General features: G+C 43.1%; 1 protein-coding gene across 1 annotated transcript in view; it reads left to right on the top strand.

The window, feature by feature from the left end:
* The first annotated feature begins 430 nt into the window (after nucleotides 1-430).
* The window catches only part of LMNTD2 (lamin tail domain containing 2), a 45,741-nt gene continuing 28,351 nt past the window's right edge, over nucleotides 431-17,820 (top strand). Inside the window, exon 1 of the mRNA XM_075187468.1 lies at nucleotides 431-488. Within this exon, the coding sequence (XP_075043569.1) occupies nucleotides 432-488 (57 nt within the window). The 5' untranslated portion in view covers nucleotide 431. The remainder of the gene's footprint in view (nucleotides 489-17,820) is intronic.

The raw sequence follows: 17,820 nt of genomic DNA, 5'->3' as shown, positions 1-17,820 counted from the left end.
TAGGGTCATCAATAGGAGCTTTAAGAAGGTGGATAGGAATATTCCCTGGGCACTCCTCGGCACATTGAATTGAATTAAATCGGCCCAAATACTAGTGAGGCTGATTGTGAGTAAATTGTCAAGAGAGAGATATAACTAGAAAAAAAACAAAAGCAAGGAATTAAAAATGCAACTCTGAAAACTAGGACGTGTGTATGACAGAACACTGTTCTATGGCTGTATGTCATAATAGGACGTTCTGGCAGTAGAGCAGTTAAAGGTTTTTACTATCATCGGGAGTATCATATAACAGAGAAGAATGACATGTGTTTTCTTTAGTGAATGAGACATTTCCTGCTTAGCAGTTGTAACAGGTCTCTGGTTATGAATAGGCCGGTCTATAGGCCTTGTTGCCATAGTAACAACAACAGAGTTGTACCTCTTAAGCAGCTATGAATCAGAGAAAGGAGAATGGGTTGGCCCCCTACAGAATCGCACACTACAGCCAGGTATATCCTCCACATTCTGCTTTCTTAAAAAGATCTGAATATATTTTAATCAAATGAATCGCTTTTTAAATAAATATGGAAGGGGAAATGTAACATAAGTAATAACAAAATCTATCTGACCTTTTTTAAACTTGGGTTTTAATGCAGTCACCAGGGACACCTCCTGCTGGGTAGGTGCGTTTTACACACAATGACTTCATATTTCTGTTTGGAGCCCTGCTGGGTGCAGTGCACTCTATAGGGCTCCTTTGGAGTTGGAAGTCCATCGTTTTTCTGCATAAAATAAGCATTTCCGTGCTGTGCATGCACACCAAGAACGTGTATGTAAGACTTTTGCGTATTGTTGTCTTGTGCTCCCTTATACCTGGAGAAGCGGAATGGTGAAGGGTAAGCAAGCATTGGCTGAGTACAGTAAGGGTATGTTCTGGAAATTGCAACACAATTAGATGTGAACGCACAGTCTTGTAGAAGGAGTATCTCTTGTGGGTGCTGAGGGTTGGTGCAACAATACTGAATGATGATGGCTATCAGCAGCACTCTCTAGCCACCAGGGGAGGGCTGGTTAGTTTTAGTCCAGGGTGCAAGACTCAACTCAGCAGTCTATTAGAATCATTTTAAAAGATGCAGGTGGCCCAGTGCAGGGGCACATGCTGGATTTTTAGGGGGGGATTTCCCCCCCACCCCCCAAAAAAAAAAAAAAGCGAGAGAGATGTTGTGCATGCGCAGCAGCTCCGTTTCGGCAGCACTGTACTATACAGCAGCTGCAGCGCTGTCAAAGAAGCGTCCACGGCGGATGCTTCTTTGACAGCGCAACGGCTGCTATATAGTGCAGTGCCGCTATGTGGGGCACTTCATTAGTGAAGGGGAGGAGTTTCTGGAGTGCCCAGAAACCCCCCCCTGCGTGCGCCCCTACAGTGACCCAGCCAATGGTAGCCAACTATGGGACCAAACAGAAAAATAATATCAGGCGCTAAAAACCATAAAGATACAAACAGCATAAAAGATGGACCAAAGCTCCCTATATATAGATATATGAATCTGTAAAGAACGGTAAAGAAGGAAGCTGTAGGAGAGCGCTTATTCCAAACAGTATTTTAATAATTAATTCAAAACATTGATAAATATAAATGACTGTAAAAACAACTAATAATGGTGTATATATGCACAGCTATTACATTAGCAGCAATCGTAGTTCATATATATGGTATATAGATGCCTGTCCCACCTGGTAGCCGCTGGAAGGTCCGAGAGATATTGTAGAGATGTCCCAGTAACGATCCAGAAATAGCCACAGTCCACTTAATGATATACTAACCCTGGGGTTAGTATATACCATACATATGAACTACTTGCTGCGGTGATCTTCTGCATGCTAATCAAGTGCTTTCCCCATTTGGCGTATGTCCTCTGGCTCCAGCCAGGAGAGTCCGGATTTTTATCTCAGTCATCCATTTCCCATACTATTATCCACAAGTCCAGGATTCCTATGTGCATTAATTTACGACTTACTGCTGCTAATGTAATAGCTTTGCCTATATATATATATATATATATACATACACCATTACTAGTTGTTTTTATAGTCATTTATATTTATCAACACCATGGGACCAGCCTGGGGGGCACATGTCCCTCTGCCCCCCAAGTCCAGCCTGCCCCTGCTAGCCACTTTTGATTGGTTGATTGCGGATTGACCTCTGGAGCTGATAGTACTTAATTAATTAGTGTTGCTGCTATTTTATATGAAGTCGAAGCTGTTTGCATTACTTAATTCCTATCTGATTTTTAAAGGGGTAAACAACAGAGGTAGAGGTGTTGTAATTTCTTCACATTTTAAATATATTAATAGCTGTCAAGACAATATTCTCTCATGTTTATATGCCCCTTCATGACATTATTATATAGTGTATAAATAGGATACTGCGCCTTAGTACTACTAACACAGGGGCACAAGAATACACACTTGTATGCCTGAGGTATGTCTGCTAAAAATACTAATGATTCTTAACTTTGAATTTTGAGATGCGTCAACATAATAATAATAATAATAATTATATATATATATATATATATATATATATATATATATATATATTTGTTTGGTGGAAATGGGGGTGTATACAGTGGTATGTCATATCACTTCTTCACTTACCACCACTTCTAAATATAAGTACACTTTTTCTTGCATCCGTCTCTTCTTACTTATGTTCTGTGTGTTTATGGTCCACAGTGCCTTAAACCAACAGCAGTTGCAGCCAACTCAGCAGGAGTTTTTGAACAAACAGATTCAGGTGTTCTCACCTTTTTCCAGAAAGACAGCAGGTCAGCAGCGCGAGGGTCAAAACAAAAATGTAGGGTTTGCCCTGACTGACTGCGTTCCCAGGTGCCAGTGACTGCATTACAAGCAAAATTGAATTATAATCATGATTTACTTTAACTTTGAAAGAGTAGTTGCTGTACAGAATTTGCCAGAAGAATCCTGGGTAATACGAATTGCCCCGCATAAATAGCTTATGCAGCAATGTCATTTGAAGACCAAATTGTCATTTGAAGACCCTCTGGCATGCCTGCTGGGGTCCGGCACGCTTACCTGTCTGCCCCTGATGCTTCCTCTGAGGCTCCACATCTTGAACGGTGGCGGGCACCATCTTGGATTCAGATCTGAACATGCTTTATCCTTTCTGTTTCTCAGCCATTGGCTGAACAATTACATCCATACTGGATTCTCCCAAGTATTTAAGGCACCTTTTACTTCCCAATGGTGCCAGATCTTCTTGTTCTACAGCCTGCTCAGTTGTGGATTATTTGGCTCCCTGCTTATTCTGATATCCTGTACCTACAGCTATCCTGGTTACACTTGATATGCAGGCTATTGTGCCTGGTATCCAGTGTCTCCAGCTTCCAAGCTAAAACATGGCTATCCTGGTATCCTTTTCCTGCAGTAATTTTATTGTGCCTGTATTCCAGCTTCTCCAGCTAAACCTGGTTATCCTGATATCCTGTACCTGCAGTTATCCTATTGTGTCTGGTAACCAGTAACTCCTGCTTCTCAGCTAACCTGGAAATCCTGGTATCCTGTACCTGCAGTTCTCTAACCGTGCCTGATATCCAGTAACTTCTACTTTTCAGCTTAACCTGGAAATCCCAATCTCCTGTACCTGCAGTTCTCTGTTCTTGCCTGGTATCCTGGTACTCTAACTGTAACATCTAACATTTTCTCCAACAGGTCTTGGCTGGTGCATACCCGGAGAACCGCTCCAGGGGTCCCTGGTGAACACCTTTACCTCGGTAAACTTTGCACCTCTGTGGTGGGTAGAGTCAAACCAGGCCAACCGGAAAGGATCCAAAAGATCTGTCTTGTAATGTGATACAAGTATAAAAAAGACAAAGCAGCTATTTTTGACAGACTACCCCTCCATCCTGAGGCCTACAGACAAACTTTTAGGGTTTAGGTGTATCCAAATGCTGACCCTGATCGCTCCCCTCTTTGTTGGTGGAGGGGGGAGCGGACAAAAAACCATACTCACGTGATTGCGGCCCCGGCGCCCCTCCTCCCTCCCCCTGCTCTGTCCGCACTGAATGTTGGTCGTGACGTCATCATGCCTGACGTTCAGTGAAGAGCGGCGCGGAGAGGAGTCGCAAGATGAAAGAGGACAGAAGAAGAGAAGAATAGAGAATAAAGAGGCCAATAGAAAAGGTAACTGAAGAAACGGAAGCAAGGGGAGCAAAGACAGCATAGGCAGCATAGCAGAATGGGAAGGGGGGAGCAAAGATAGCATGGCAGAGTGTCAAGAGGGGCAAAGGCAGCATGGCAGAGAGTGAAGGGGGACAAAGGCAGCATGGCAGAGAGTGAAGGGGGACAAAGGCAGCATGGCAGAATGTGAAGGGGGACAAAGGCAGCATGGCAGAGAGTAAAAGGGGACAAAGGCAGCATGGCAGAGAGTGAAGGGGGACAAAGGCAGCATGGCAGAGAGTGAAGGGGGACAAAGGCAGCATGGCAGAGAGTGAAGGGGGACAAAGGCAGCATGGCAGAGAGTAAAGGGGGACAAAGGCAGCATGGCAGAGAGTGAAGAGGGACAAAGGCAGCATGGCAGAGAGTAAAGGGGGACAAAGGCAGCATGGCAGAGTGTGAAGGGGGACAAAGGCAGCATGGCAGAGAGTGAAGGGGGACAAAGGCAGCATGGCAGAGTGTTAAGGGGGACAAAGGCAGCATGGCAGAGAGTAAAGGGGGACAAAGGCAGCATGGCAGAGTGTGAAGGGGGAGCAAAGGCAGCATGGCAGAGAATGAAGGGGGACAAAGGCAGCATGGCAGAGAGTAAAGGGGGACAAAGGCAGCATGGCAGAGTGTGAAGGGGGACAAAGGCAGCATGGCAGAGAGTGAAGGGGGACAAAGGCAGCATGGCAGAGAGTGAAGGGGGACAAAGGCAGCATGGCAGAATGTGAAGGGGGACAAAGGCAGCATGGCAGAGAGTAAAAGGGGACAAAGGCAGCATGGCAGAGTGTGAAGGGGGACAAAGGCAGCATGGCAGAGAGTGAAGGGGGACAAAGGCAGCATGGCAGAATGTGAAGGGGGACAAAGGCAGCATGGCAGAGTGTGAAGGGGGACAAAGGCAGCATGGCAGAGAGTAAAGGGGGACAAAGGCAGCATGGCAGAGTGTGAAGGGGGACAAAGGCAGCATGGCAGAGTGTGAAGGGGGACAAAGGCAGCATGGCAGAGTGTGAAGGGGGACAAAGGCAGCATGGCAGAGAGTGAAGGGGGACAAAGGCAGCATGGCAGAGTGTTAAGGGGGACAAAGGCAGCATGGCAGAGAGTGAAGGGGGACAAAGGCAGCATGGCAGAGAGTAAAAGGGGACAAAGGCAGCATGGCAGAGAGTGAAGGGAGACAAAGGCAGCATGGCAGAGAGTGAAGGGGGACAAAGGCAGCATGGCAGAGAGTGAAGGGGGACAAAGGCAGCATGGCAGAGAGTGAAGGGGGACAAAGGCAGCATGGCAGAGTGTTAAGGGGGACAAAGGCAGCATGGCAGAGAGTGAAGGGGGACAAAGGCAGCATGGCAGAGAGTGAAGGGGGACAAAGGCAGCATGGCAGAGAGTAAAGGGGGACAAAGGCAGCATGGCAGAGTGTGAAGGGGGACAAAGGCAGCATGGCAGAGAGTGAAGGGGGACAAAGGCAGCATGGCAGAGTGTTAAGGGGGACAAAGGCAGCATGGCAGAGAGTGAAGGGGGACAAAGGCAGCATGGCAGAGAGTAAAGGGGGACAAAGGCAGCATGGCAGAGAGTAAAAGGGGACAAAGGCAGCATGGCAGAGAGTAAAAGGGGACAAAGGCAGCATGGCAGAGAGTGAAGGGGGACAAAGGCAGCATGGCAGAGAGTAAAAGGGGACAAAGGCAGCATGGCAGAGAGTAAAAGGGGACAAAGGCAGCATGGCAGAGAGTGAAGGGGGACAAAGGCAGCATGGCAGAATGTGAAGGGGGACAAACACAGCATGGCAGAGAGTGAAGGGGGACAAAGGCAGCATGGCAGAGAGTGAAGGGGGACAAAGGCAGCATGGCAGAGAGTAAAGGGGGACAAAGGCAGCATGGCAGAGTGTTAAGGGGGACAAAGGCAGCATGGCAGAGAGTGAAGGGGGACAAAGGCAGCATGGCAGAGAGTGAAGGGGGACAAAGGCAGCATGGCAGAATGTGAAGGGGGACAAACACAGCATGGCAGAGAGTGAAGGGGGACAAAGGCAGCATGGCAGAGAGTGAAGGGGACAAAGGCAGCATGGCAGAGAGTAAAAGGGGACAAAGGCAGCATGGCAGAGAGTGAAGGGGGACAAAGGCAGCATGGCAGAATGTGAAGGGGGACAAAGGCAGCATGGCAGAGAGTAAAAGGGGACAAAGGCAGCATGGCAGAGAGTAAAAGGGGACAAAGGCAGCATGGCAGAGAGTAAAGGGGGACAAAGGCAGCATGGCAGAGAGTAAAGGGGGACAAAGGCAGCATGGCAGAGAGTAAAAGGGGACAAAGGCAGCATGGCAGAGAGTAAAAGGGGACAAAGGCAGCATGGCAGAGAGTGAAGGGGGACAAAGGCAGCATGGCAGAGAGTAAAAGGGGACAAAGGCAGCATGGCAGAGAGTAAAGGGGGACAAAGGCAGCATGGCAGAGTGTGAAGGGGGACAAAGGCAGCATGGCAGAGTGTGAAGGGGGACAAAGGCAGCATGGCAGAGTGTGAAGGGGGACAAAGGCAGCATGGCAGAGTGTGAAGGGGGACAAAGGCAGCATGGCAGAGAGTAAAAGGGGACAAAGGCAGCATGGCAGAGAGTGAAGGGAGACAAAGGCAGCATGGCAGAGAGTGAAGGGGGACAAAGGCAGCATGGCAGAGAGTGAAGGGGGACAAAGGCAGCATGGCAGAGAGTGAAGGGAGACAAAGGCAGCATGGCAGAGAGTGAAGGGGGCAAAGACAGGGATCCAGATAAGCCGCAACTAAAGAAACCAGCAGCCACAGGTGGTGAAAATGACAAGAACAGGTAGGACAGTCTGTCAAATGTTCTGATTCTAGTGGGACAATCCTGATTCGACTGTTCTGCCCAATCTAAGGGGCAGGTCAAGACTGTCCACTCTTTATATACACATTGCATTCTTTATATACTACACTATGGTGCTAGCTGTCCTTTGTGGGCTGACCACTCCCCCTCTAGTGTCTGGTCTCACCTCTATGATGGCTGACCACACCCCCTCTGGAGGGGCCCCTAGCGTTGCAGTCCCCCGGTGGGCCCTTCATGCCCCAGTCCGACACTAAGTGTGTGTCCACCTCAATTCAGCAGATAACAGACCTGGTTCTCCTTCCTCATGAGGAGTATACAGCAGCATACCACAAAACCGTTGTCATATTTAGTATGCATTGGACGGTGCACTCAAACTGAGTTAGGGCATTTCTTCATCTTTTGAGACACGGAATTGCCTGGTACACTTGCATTTAAATTCAGATTTGTATGTAAAAGCAGGACTGAAATGTTGGGGTCCTGCTGGCAGTGGTTCAACAACATCTTTTAACAGGAGATCTATATTTCAGGGTCACAACCTACCAGATGAGGAATGGGTTAATCCTAGTAGATACATCCTCTCAGAAAGTGAGGAAATCCAACTAAGGCTAGGTACACACTGAATAAATTTCTGACCGACGTGTTATCTGAAATGATTGTACCCATGACTGAAGGTCCAATCAGTCTGATGATTCATGCATACACACTGACACGATTTACCTTCAGATCTGTGCTCTTCATCTGGTCCTCTAGTCTTCAAAGAATGACAGCACAATATTCATTCATTCATTCATTCCTGTCACACTGATTTCTGTCACACTAATTAAAACCTTGTTATAGCTATCCACTAATTTCGTTAGCTTCTGTGACTCTGAAACGAAATATTCTGTCTCACAATGAACAAATGAATTATTCCTTCTACAGCACTCTCTGCATTTATTCACTAGGACATTCATTGCTAACATCGGCTGAAAAGAGAGATTTTGAGCATGAGTGCATACACACTACATGATCAGTGATTGGTGGAAAATATTAAACAGTACAACCAACCAAATGAGCCGACAATCGACACTGTGGGACGACTTTCGCCCCCATCGTGTCATTATACACACTAACCCCACTTCCCACCGAACAGTCGTATGTTGGCTGGTTGGACGAAAAAGCTCCAGTGTGTACTTTGCCTAAGTGACCCATAGTATATATCTGTGTTAATATACAATCTGTTACTGACCACAATTCTATCACCAATGTAACCATAATGTATTATAAGTGAGAAAAAAATGATTCAATCAATACCACTTACAAATGCACAGTACAGATAAATAAGACTAAGAATATATTTTACTCACAGGATAACTTTAAGATCATATAATCGTAATGTATAGCCTTACAAAATGTACACATATAAAACAATGCAGTTGAACAGGTAAGATAACATACAATACCAAAGAATTACTGGCGGGCAGGAGCTTTCAGTTCACAAACTTGTGCCCAGAACTTTGCTATTCCTTTTCTGCTGATGCTGATGCTTGTTTTACTTCGTCTCTCTGTGTGTAGTTGCTTTTCCCCTCTGTATATAGTTGCTAGGAGTGTGTGCAGTGAGATAAGCAGAGAAATCCCTGGTGGTAGTTGTGGTACTGGTGGTAAGAGTGTCAAAAGACTGTTGCGCATTTTCAAGGTCATCAGAGAGTGAGAAGGAAAAAAAGCGAGAGCGTAGTGTCATCCCTATTGCCAGGGGGATGAGAGAAAGAGAGCTGAGTGCTGGGCTTGGGCTTTTAAGGCCAGTCTAGTGTGTGCCAATGGCATCATGGCACACACGTGGGTGCATGTAACACCATGGTGCATGAGCGATGACAACATCACATGTGTCAATGTGCACATCACTCGTGCCCACGAAATCTCCCCTGGCACGTATTAGTTTGGTTGCCAGGGAAAGGAATGTGTTGGATTCCAACCACTACTTTAATATGCCAGAATTGTAAATCTAACTATCACCACCTCTCCCTGCCTGAGGCGGTACCATTATTTCTATTTATTCGTATTGTTTCGGGCACATCTAAAATATTCATGGCATTTCAAATGGGGACAAAAATTTTTTAAGTTGTGCTAAAGGGCAATCTTCTTCTGTCAGAAATTCCTGACCAAGGCAAGAGTTGTACAGAATTTTCTATTTTATATTTTGCAAAGGTGTTTTTCTTTTGTACTTCTTATACTCTCTGTTGTTGTTATAAGTAAAAATATTGTTTTTTAAAATGAGACCGACAGAGATGTCGATGTTCATAGTTGAAAAACTCCCTTTCGCCTGAGGGTATTACCGTCAGTTCAGAAAATACAAATTGCAACACTTCATGGGCTCCTTGGCAGTTCGCAGAGCGCTCGTTCCCCTCTGACCCTTAACGACCTCATCATGACCCATGTGTGGCGATCAGGACACTGTTCCTGTTCCGCCACCCTATGACCTTCTAACATTTTACATATTACCTTCTTTCCGATCACACTCCTGCATCAACCTTTGTGGTCTTCCCCTCCCTTCCCCCTCTAATTTCCCCTCACCCCTACCCCCTATTCTATTTTTTTTGTATTATTGTCTGTTATATCTAATGAGCAGCAGAAATATGAAAATATGGTCAATTTATGTTCCGAGTCTTATAAGGATGCCTTTTTTGGATTTCAATACAATGTTAATGTCCTTTTATGTACACATTGTAATCTTCAGACTTATTATATATGCTTTTTATTCTTTGACCATCCAAAATAAAGAATTTAAAAAAAATAATAAAAATTGCAACACTTCAAAAGATAGAGGAATGCATTCTGGCTTCCTCTGTGTTGACTGGTAGTATAGTATATATATATATATATATATATATATATATATATATATATCTATATCCCTCTACTCTTTGCATTCCCCCTGTTGGAACACCTCCTCCTCATGAAGGTGTTTACTGCACTCTCCCCTGTTTGAACAAGGTTCTGTAAAATGGACTTTTGAATTTGGCAACTGGCTTCAGGCTCATCACTGGAATTTCTACCCTTGTACAGAGTCCATTTAGATCGGTGTCATATTTTACATTGCCTTAAAGTGTAGTTAACTTGTACTGTGCGTGGAATCTAAGGACTCACAAAGAAATCTGCACCCGACATTGACCAGCATTAACTTATTAATAAGGCTATTTTATCAACTGCAAAATATGCACAGCTGCAATGCTTCTTTATGTGTGGCTGCTTGTCCACTGAGAAGCATTTAAAAATGCACAACCCCATAATATATTCAATGACCTGTGTTGTTATTACCTGTTGTTATACATAAAAATTTGTACACCCACTCCACGTCTTTGGATGGGAGACCATGAAGTGGTCCGCACCCTTTGGGGTTGGCTGACTTTCCTATAAATGTGCAGGGTGGATTTTAAAACAGTAAAACGTCCAACCTCCACTTTAGGGCAACCACCTTTATTCATTTAATCTTTTTCATTTTTTTCCAGAGAATACTATTCGGTTTAGTTTCCTTAATGTCTTACAGTAATCCATGATATTGGTACTGTATGTTTAACTATATGTGTCACTTTTGTGTGGTTTGGAGATTATATAACAACAGAAACACTCCATATGTATAGTTATGTAGGTTCATGGTGCTACCACTCCAAACAATATAGTTAAATATAACATCAGAACACCAAAACAATTTCATACTTCAGTTTACTCCAACATTCCAAGACACTTAGGGCCTCATTTGTGATTGGATGCGTTTTAATGTACCAGAGCGCCGCTGGTAATATTCAGTTTATGCGGACGGCACCGCTTGCATCCGAGGGGGCGGGGGGGGTTTGCGCGGCCGGCCCAAACAGCGGTTAGACTGAGCGGCCCGGGGGGCGGATGCCCCCCTGCCCCCCGGCCAAGCCCGCCCCTGGTTACGTGTGTTTAAGACGTCTAACTCAAAAACAGCAGACAGCTGTGTCGGGCATACAAATGCGTATACTTACTCCCCACAATGGCATAGAGATGCAGCTTGACAGTGTCAGTAGTAAATGCAACAGACGCATTGCCTTATTCATGCACAATATTATGTAATGAAATGTACATATACACAAGAGATAATAGTGTCATGACAAAGTTATTAATAAATGCGAAAGTTGGAGTTTCCATATAAAATGTTAGAAAATACAAACCCCCCATTTGTTGTATACCACTTTAATAATCCATTGAGAATCTTCCTGCAGTAGTAGTAAATGGAAATGGCAAATAAGAAATTATGTGACAGTGATGAATATAATATAGACACAATGCTAATGAATGAATATCAGATGGATCAATACTCGCAGTTTTTTGGGTTTTCTTTTTACCAAAGTGTTGCACATGTGTTAACATATGCAAAACATGTATAAATGGGTATGACACAAGAAACCATTATTCCTAGTGTTACCATATGCAATGGCGGTTTTTAGTGTTAATTGTGGTTTTTGGAATATATTTATTACATGTAATCACATTAGGAAACCTACAGCATACTTGACTAATTTGAGGGATGGGGGAGGGAGGAAGGGGAGGGGCATGGTCAATTGTGTCATTTTGGCCCCGCCCCCTGACAAACTGCTGATTTTTTTTTTTCTGTGGGGTCGGGGGCCAAAATGACACAATTCGCCATGAATTGCGTCATTGAGCCCCGTCGGGGACAGGATGCGGGAGACATACCTGCAATTTGGGAGTCTCACGGACATTCCCCGCAGAGAAGGCATTTATGGCCTACAGTGAGCTTTAAAATACTTTTTAAAATATATATTAAATGTATTTGTGTTTGATATGCATTTTTACTGTAGTAAAATGTCATAGGTATGAGGCCAAGTGAGAATGTGAAACCATCTGATGCTTTCTTTATTCCTGTGTGTATATTTTATCTCTCTATGGCATCAGACCCTCTTGCATTATTTAAATGCATTTTGAATGTTTGCAAAGCGCATGTAAAATTTTCTGACACAATAAACTGTTGTTCCTATTGTTACTATACCCATTGGCGTTTTTATCTGCATTGCATTGTAGTTGTGTTTTGTTTTTCAGAAAGCTAGTTCTGTTTTTGTGTTTACTGTACGTTAACACATTGGGAAACCTACAGTGATCTCTAAAATGCTAGTAAACTAGTATGCTGTATTTCTCTGCACTGCTGAGGTCCCTAATAAAACTGGGCCTCCATAAAAGAATGTTTGTTGCTCAATCACAAGCCGCAATCTAGAGACTTGTGATTGGTCCTCCCACTTCATTGTCCGCCCCCCACCGCCACCACCTTTTAAAGATGGTTAAAAAAAATAATTTTAGGTGTGATTCGGCTTATTTCTGAAGCCTGGACAATGATAAATGTTAATAGAGGTGATTGAGCATATGGCCCAGACCTCGGCTATTTAAACACGTCTGTCATTCTGACTTTTGCAAAAGATAAAGTAAGCTTGGGAGTAACGCACTTACAATATATCCAATGAACTTTGGATAATGCTGATTATTGCAAAACAACTGTTTGAGATTTCTTGTATGCATTAAAACTCTGTGTGTGAGTGGCTTGCTGTGTGTTAAATGTAACACTTTTTTTTTTAGAAGAGTTCCATAGGGAATGTTATTTTTTTTAAAGTTTCAATTAGGGATTAGGGCAGCACGGTGGCTCAGTGGTTAGCACTTCTGCCTTACAGCACTGGGGTCATGAGTTCAATTCCCGACCATGGCCTTATCTGTGAGGAGTTTGTATGTTCTCCCCGTGTTTGCGTGGGTTTCCTCCGGGTGCTCCGGTTTCCTCCCACACTCCAAGAACATACTGGTAGGTTGATTGGCTGCTATCAAATTTGACCCTAGTCTCTCCCTGTCTGTCTCCCTCTCTGCCTGTCTGTGTGTGTGTCTATATTAGGGAATTTAGACTGTAAGCTCCAATGGGGCAGGGACTGATGTGAATGAGTTCTCTGTACAGCGCTGCGGAATTAGTGGCGCTATATAAATAAATGATGATGATGATGATGATGATTTACCGCCTGGAGTCTTAAAGCCACTGCTACATTTCTTTTGGGTACAGTACAGGATCTACTTGTACATCCAGAGACTATATTCTTGGAAAACAAGAATTTCAACAGACATGTAGATCTCTATCAGGGGTAAATCAAGAGTGGAAGAGCAAGGCCAGAGGGGACAGACATATGGAAAATCTTCATGTTCACATGAATAGAAGTAATTCTCCACATCATAAACAGTAGAATATGTTTGCACACAATTTTAAATGTCATTTTTGAAGGATTAAAATGCATGGAATTTACTATGTGTAATGTATGTGAATAGATCATATTACAAATAAGACGTTTGTATGTAGCTTAGTGTGCAATCAGACACTTCCCCAAGCCAGACTTGTTTTTTTTCAGGTCAACTATCAAGGACGCCAAATTGAAGTTATTAAATGTAACATACTGATGAAGCTTATCACATACTTTCCAACTTTCTGAAGTTGGCTTCCGGGAGAGGTGGAGGTGAGGGGGCCGGGGCTAAAAAATTTGCGTAATTTTGGACCCGCCCCCCGTGACGTAATGACGCAAACGCATCATTCTACAGCAGGGGGCCAGGCCAAACGCAGCAATTCCCGGTGAATCGCAGAGTTTTGGACCTAATTCTGCGGGAGATTGCCACACTCTCCCGGGAGTCCGTGAGACTCACCTGAAATACGGGAGTCTCCCGGACATTCAGGGAGAGTTGGCAAGTATGGCTTATCATCAATGTTATTATCTGTTTAATAAATAAGGAGTTATAAACTGTGAAAATAATGTCGGTCTGGTTGCTTTGATTTTAGTGTATATTTGCATATTTGAGATAAGTTAGTAAATGACCTCTCTCTGTTTTCCAGGATCTGTTCCATTTTTTGCTATATCATATTCACCTATACTCCAGTAACTCACATATTTTACCAGATGAGTCTATAACCAAAACATAAATTATTTATTTATGCTAGAGAGGAGTAAACCACCCAGTGTTTTGGGTTTGTTTCCAAAACCCTTATTGGATTTTGGTTTCACCTAAACCAGGCTGGTGTTTGGATTCCACAAAAAAAATTGTAAACTTGAATTAAAAACAGTAAAAAAAACCTAATAAAATCATGTCTTTTGAACAGTTTTTTTATTTACATTAATTTGCATTATATTTTATAATGACCACCTCTCTATTCGCAACATTGAGGATCATTTAGAGTTGGACACGTCAAAAGCGCAGGCGTAAAATACATAGAACAAAGGAATAAATGTATGTGTTTATTGTAAGTTGCACATATCCAACAATACAGGCAATTAAAAATAAACACGTAAATGTATCAGCATGGAAATATGTTTAAAGCGTATAAAGATACACCTTAAGAGTATTATCATGAGGTGGAATACTCAAGATATCGTTCATCATCCTCATCTGATCTCCTGAATACCAGCATTCATAGCTTTGGGTGGTTGCAGCAACTCCGCTGAGAAACACCGTATAAGCACCAGACTATGACGGGTGGTCTGGTCACACTATAACAGGGAAACACGCAGCATGGGGTCCACTGTCATAGCCCTGGCCTGTTTAACACAGGGCAATAATAACTGTCCCTCGCCTTGGGGGAAAAAAACCTTGTGCTGAGAACACAGATCTCCTCCCAACACACCTGTCAGTGGGTATTGGAGTAGCATGGTGGCACAGTGGTTAGCATCGCTTCCTCACGGCTCTGGGGTCATGAGTTTGATGCCAACCAAGGCTCTATCTGTGTGGAATTTACATGTTCTCCTTGTGTTTGCCTGGGTGCTTCGATTTCCTTTCACACACCAGTGACATACTGGTTTAATTGGTTTCTGGCACCTTAGTGTGTGTGTGCTTGTGTGTTTGGGAATTTAGACTGTAAGCGCCAATAGTACAGGGACTGTTGTGAATGAAAAGTATTATCTGTACAGCTCTGCGTAATATGACACCGCTATATGAATAAATTATAATAAGACGGCATTAAATGTAAGAAATTAATGTTTTTGTATGTGGGTCTGTACCCAGCAGACCCAAGCAACCATAAACTGCTATGGTATACTGGCATTTGTAGAACTACAAGTGCAAGTATGGCTGCCAAAGCATGCTGGCTTTTGTAGAAACACTCATCTCTAATCTTTTACACCCAAAATTATTATTTTTACCAGAAAGCAACCTGACCTTTTTTACTCCGACATGGTGATTTGTGGAATGCCATTTCTTAAAGGTGTTATTAATTTGTTAATTTTTTAAAAGAACCTAAGGTGTTAGGTTAACTGGTAATTGAATATCCCAAGTTTTTAGAATACAGAAAATGTAAGAAAATATAAGTTGCATATTTCAAGACGTAGTAAAGGATTTCAAAAGATTTTAGAATTGTAATATTTAGGTTTGTTGGAAATGTCTTATACTTTTTGGAAACATGAAAATAAATGTGTAAAAATCAAATACCATTATAAGTAGGTATGAGATATAGGTTTACCCTAAGTTCAGTGCAGCAGTGGTGCAGTCAAAGATTATGAATAATTACTTGATATGACAGCTCTGTCAGATAGTCAGGAGGCCCCTGTTCAGTAATGTTGGGAATGTGGAAAATGTTTATTAAGTTGGTCCTTTGCAAGTCTGATCCTATATAAGTATTTGTCTGCACGTAAGTGATAAAAGGCAAATACTATTAAAAATACATCCTGAGAAACCATAGATTCTGCAAAGAAATGTGTATGTTGAGAACTCATTTTATATATCCGTAATACACAATTACTCCGAGTTGTTCAATATTTTAATTTAAAAGACTTACTCTGTCTTTTCATTTTGTCTGGCTTGAAACATTAAACTATTCAGTCAGTGGCAATTTTATTACATACACCTTTCTAGTACTGTGTAGGATTACTACTTTGCCCCCCAAAACAGTCTAAAATTATTTGTGGCATGAATTCAAGAAGGTGCTGGAGACCTTTCTTAGAGGATCTGGTCCATTCTGACATGATAGCATCACAGAGTTGCTGCAGTTGTTGGTTGCACATTCATGCTGGGAATGTCAGTTTCTACCACATCCCAAAGGTGCTATATTGAATTGAGATCTGGTGACTGTGGAGGGTAATTGGAGTACACTGAACTTATTGTTATGTTCAGGAAACCAGCTTGAGAAGATGTGTGGTTTCTGACAAAGCATATTGTGGCCAGCACAGTGGCCTAGTGGTTAGCACTTCTGCCTCACAGCACTGGGGTCATGAGTTCGATTCCCGACCATGGCCTTATCTGTGTGGAGTTTGTATTTTCTCCCTGTGTTTGCATGGGTTTCCTCCAGGTGCTCCAGTGTCCACCCACACTCCAAAAACATACTAGTAGGTTAATTGGCTGCTATCAAATTTGACCCTAGTCTGTGTGTGTGTGTGTGTGTGTCTATATGAGGGAATTTAGACTGTAAGCTCCAATGGGGCAGGGACTGATGTGAATGAGTTCTCTGTACAGCGCTGCGGAATTAGTGGCGCTATATAAATAAATGATGATGATGATGATTGTCCTGCTGGACATTAGACGATCTGTAGACTCTGGCCATAAAGGGATGCACATGGTCAGCAACAATACTCAGGTAGGCTGTGGAATTTAAACAATGCTCGATTGGTATAAAGGGACCTAATGTGTGCCAAAAAACCATTCCCCAGACCATTACACCACCACCAGCCTGAGCTGTTGACACATGGCAGGATGGATCTATGAATCTATGGATTCATGTTGTTTACTCCAATTTCTGATTCTACAATTGTACTGTTGTAATTGTCTTCTGCTGATGTAGCGCATCCATTTCAAGGTTCTATTTGCTGTGCGTTCAGAGATGCTCTTCTGTATACCATTGTTGTAACGTATAGTTATTTGAGTTATTGTTGCCTTCTTGTCAGCTTGAACCAGTTTGCCCATTCTCCTCTGACATCATTAAAATTGTGATTTTTCCCACGGAGCTACAGCTCACTGGATGTTCTTTGTTTTGCACACTATTCTCTGTAATCTCTAGAGACTGTTGTTTGTGAAAACCCCAGGAGATCAACAGTTTCTGAGATACTCAAACCACCCCGTATGGCACCAACAATCATTCCATGGTCAAAGTCACTTTCTTCCCCATTCTGGTGTTTGGCCTGAGTAGCAACTAAACCTCTTGACCATGTCTGCATGCTTTTATGCATTGAGTTGCTGCCACATGATTGGCTGATTAGATATTTGCATTAAAGAGCAGGTGTACCTAATAAACTGGCCTACAAACAGTGGCGGTATCAAGCATGAACAATATTAAATTGCATGCATTTTAGCAATTGACTGCATATATCAAAAGGCTGGCTCAGCTATTACTGTCTTTTGTTTTCCTAATTAATGAGTCCGGGGGTCTAACTGACAGGAGTCTTCAAACACCTATAGAAATAGGAAATACTCTTCCTCTCCTGCCCCTGCTCCTCTAACTGTCAGTAACTGCACTTGCTATGGCAGTGAGCAGTTGGTGACAGGAGCGAAGGGATAGCAAAAGGGAGCTGAATGCACATGTAATTCCCCCTGCTCTTGCCTATGCCATTAATACCAACCCAATAAAGATCTATGTCTAGTTGTGCCTTGGTGCATCAAAACATAGAGTTTTGCCCTACCTACTGATTGAGTGAGGGCTTTACTGTTACCCCCTAGATTGGAATCCAGACACAGACAGTCTCCTCATCAGTTTTGTGCAAGTGATTACTAAGACAAAGGTTGAGTACCTTCTCCTCCCTGTGTAATGTGTAACATTTCTTAAAACTACAATTGTGAGTTTTAAGAAAATGGTTTGCCA

This window comes from Mixophyes fleayi, chromosome 10, assembly GCF_038048845.1.
Source record: "Mixophyes fleayi isolate aMixFle1 chromosome 10, aMixFle1.hap1, whole genome shotgun sequence".
In the NCBI taxonomy this organism is placed as follows: Eukaryota; Metazoa; Chordata; class Amphibia; order Anura; family Limnodynastidae; genus Mixophyes; species Mixophyes fleayi.
Note: the sequence above shows the minus strand (reverse complement) of the source record. Positions and strands in the feature narration are given on the sequence as shown.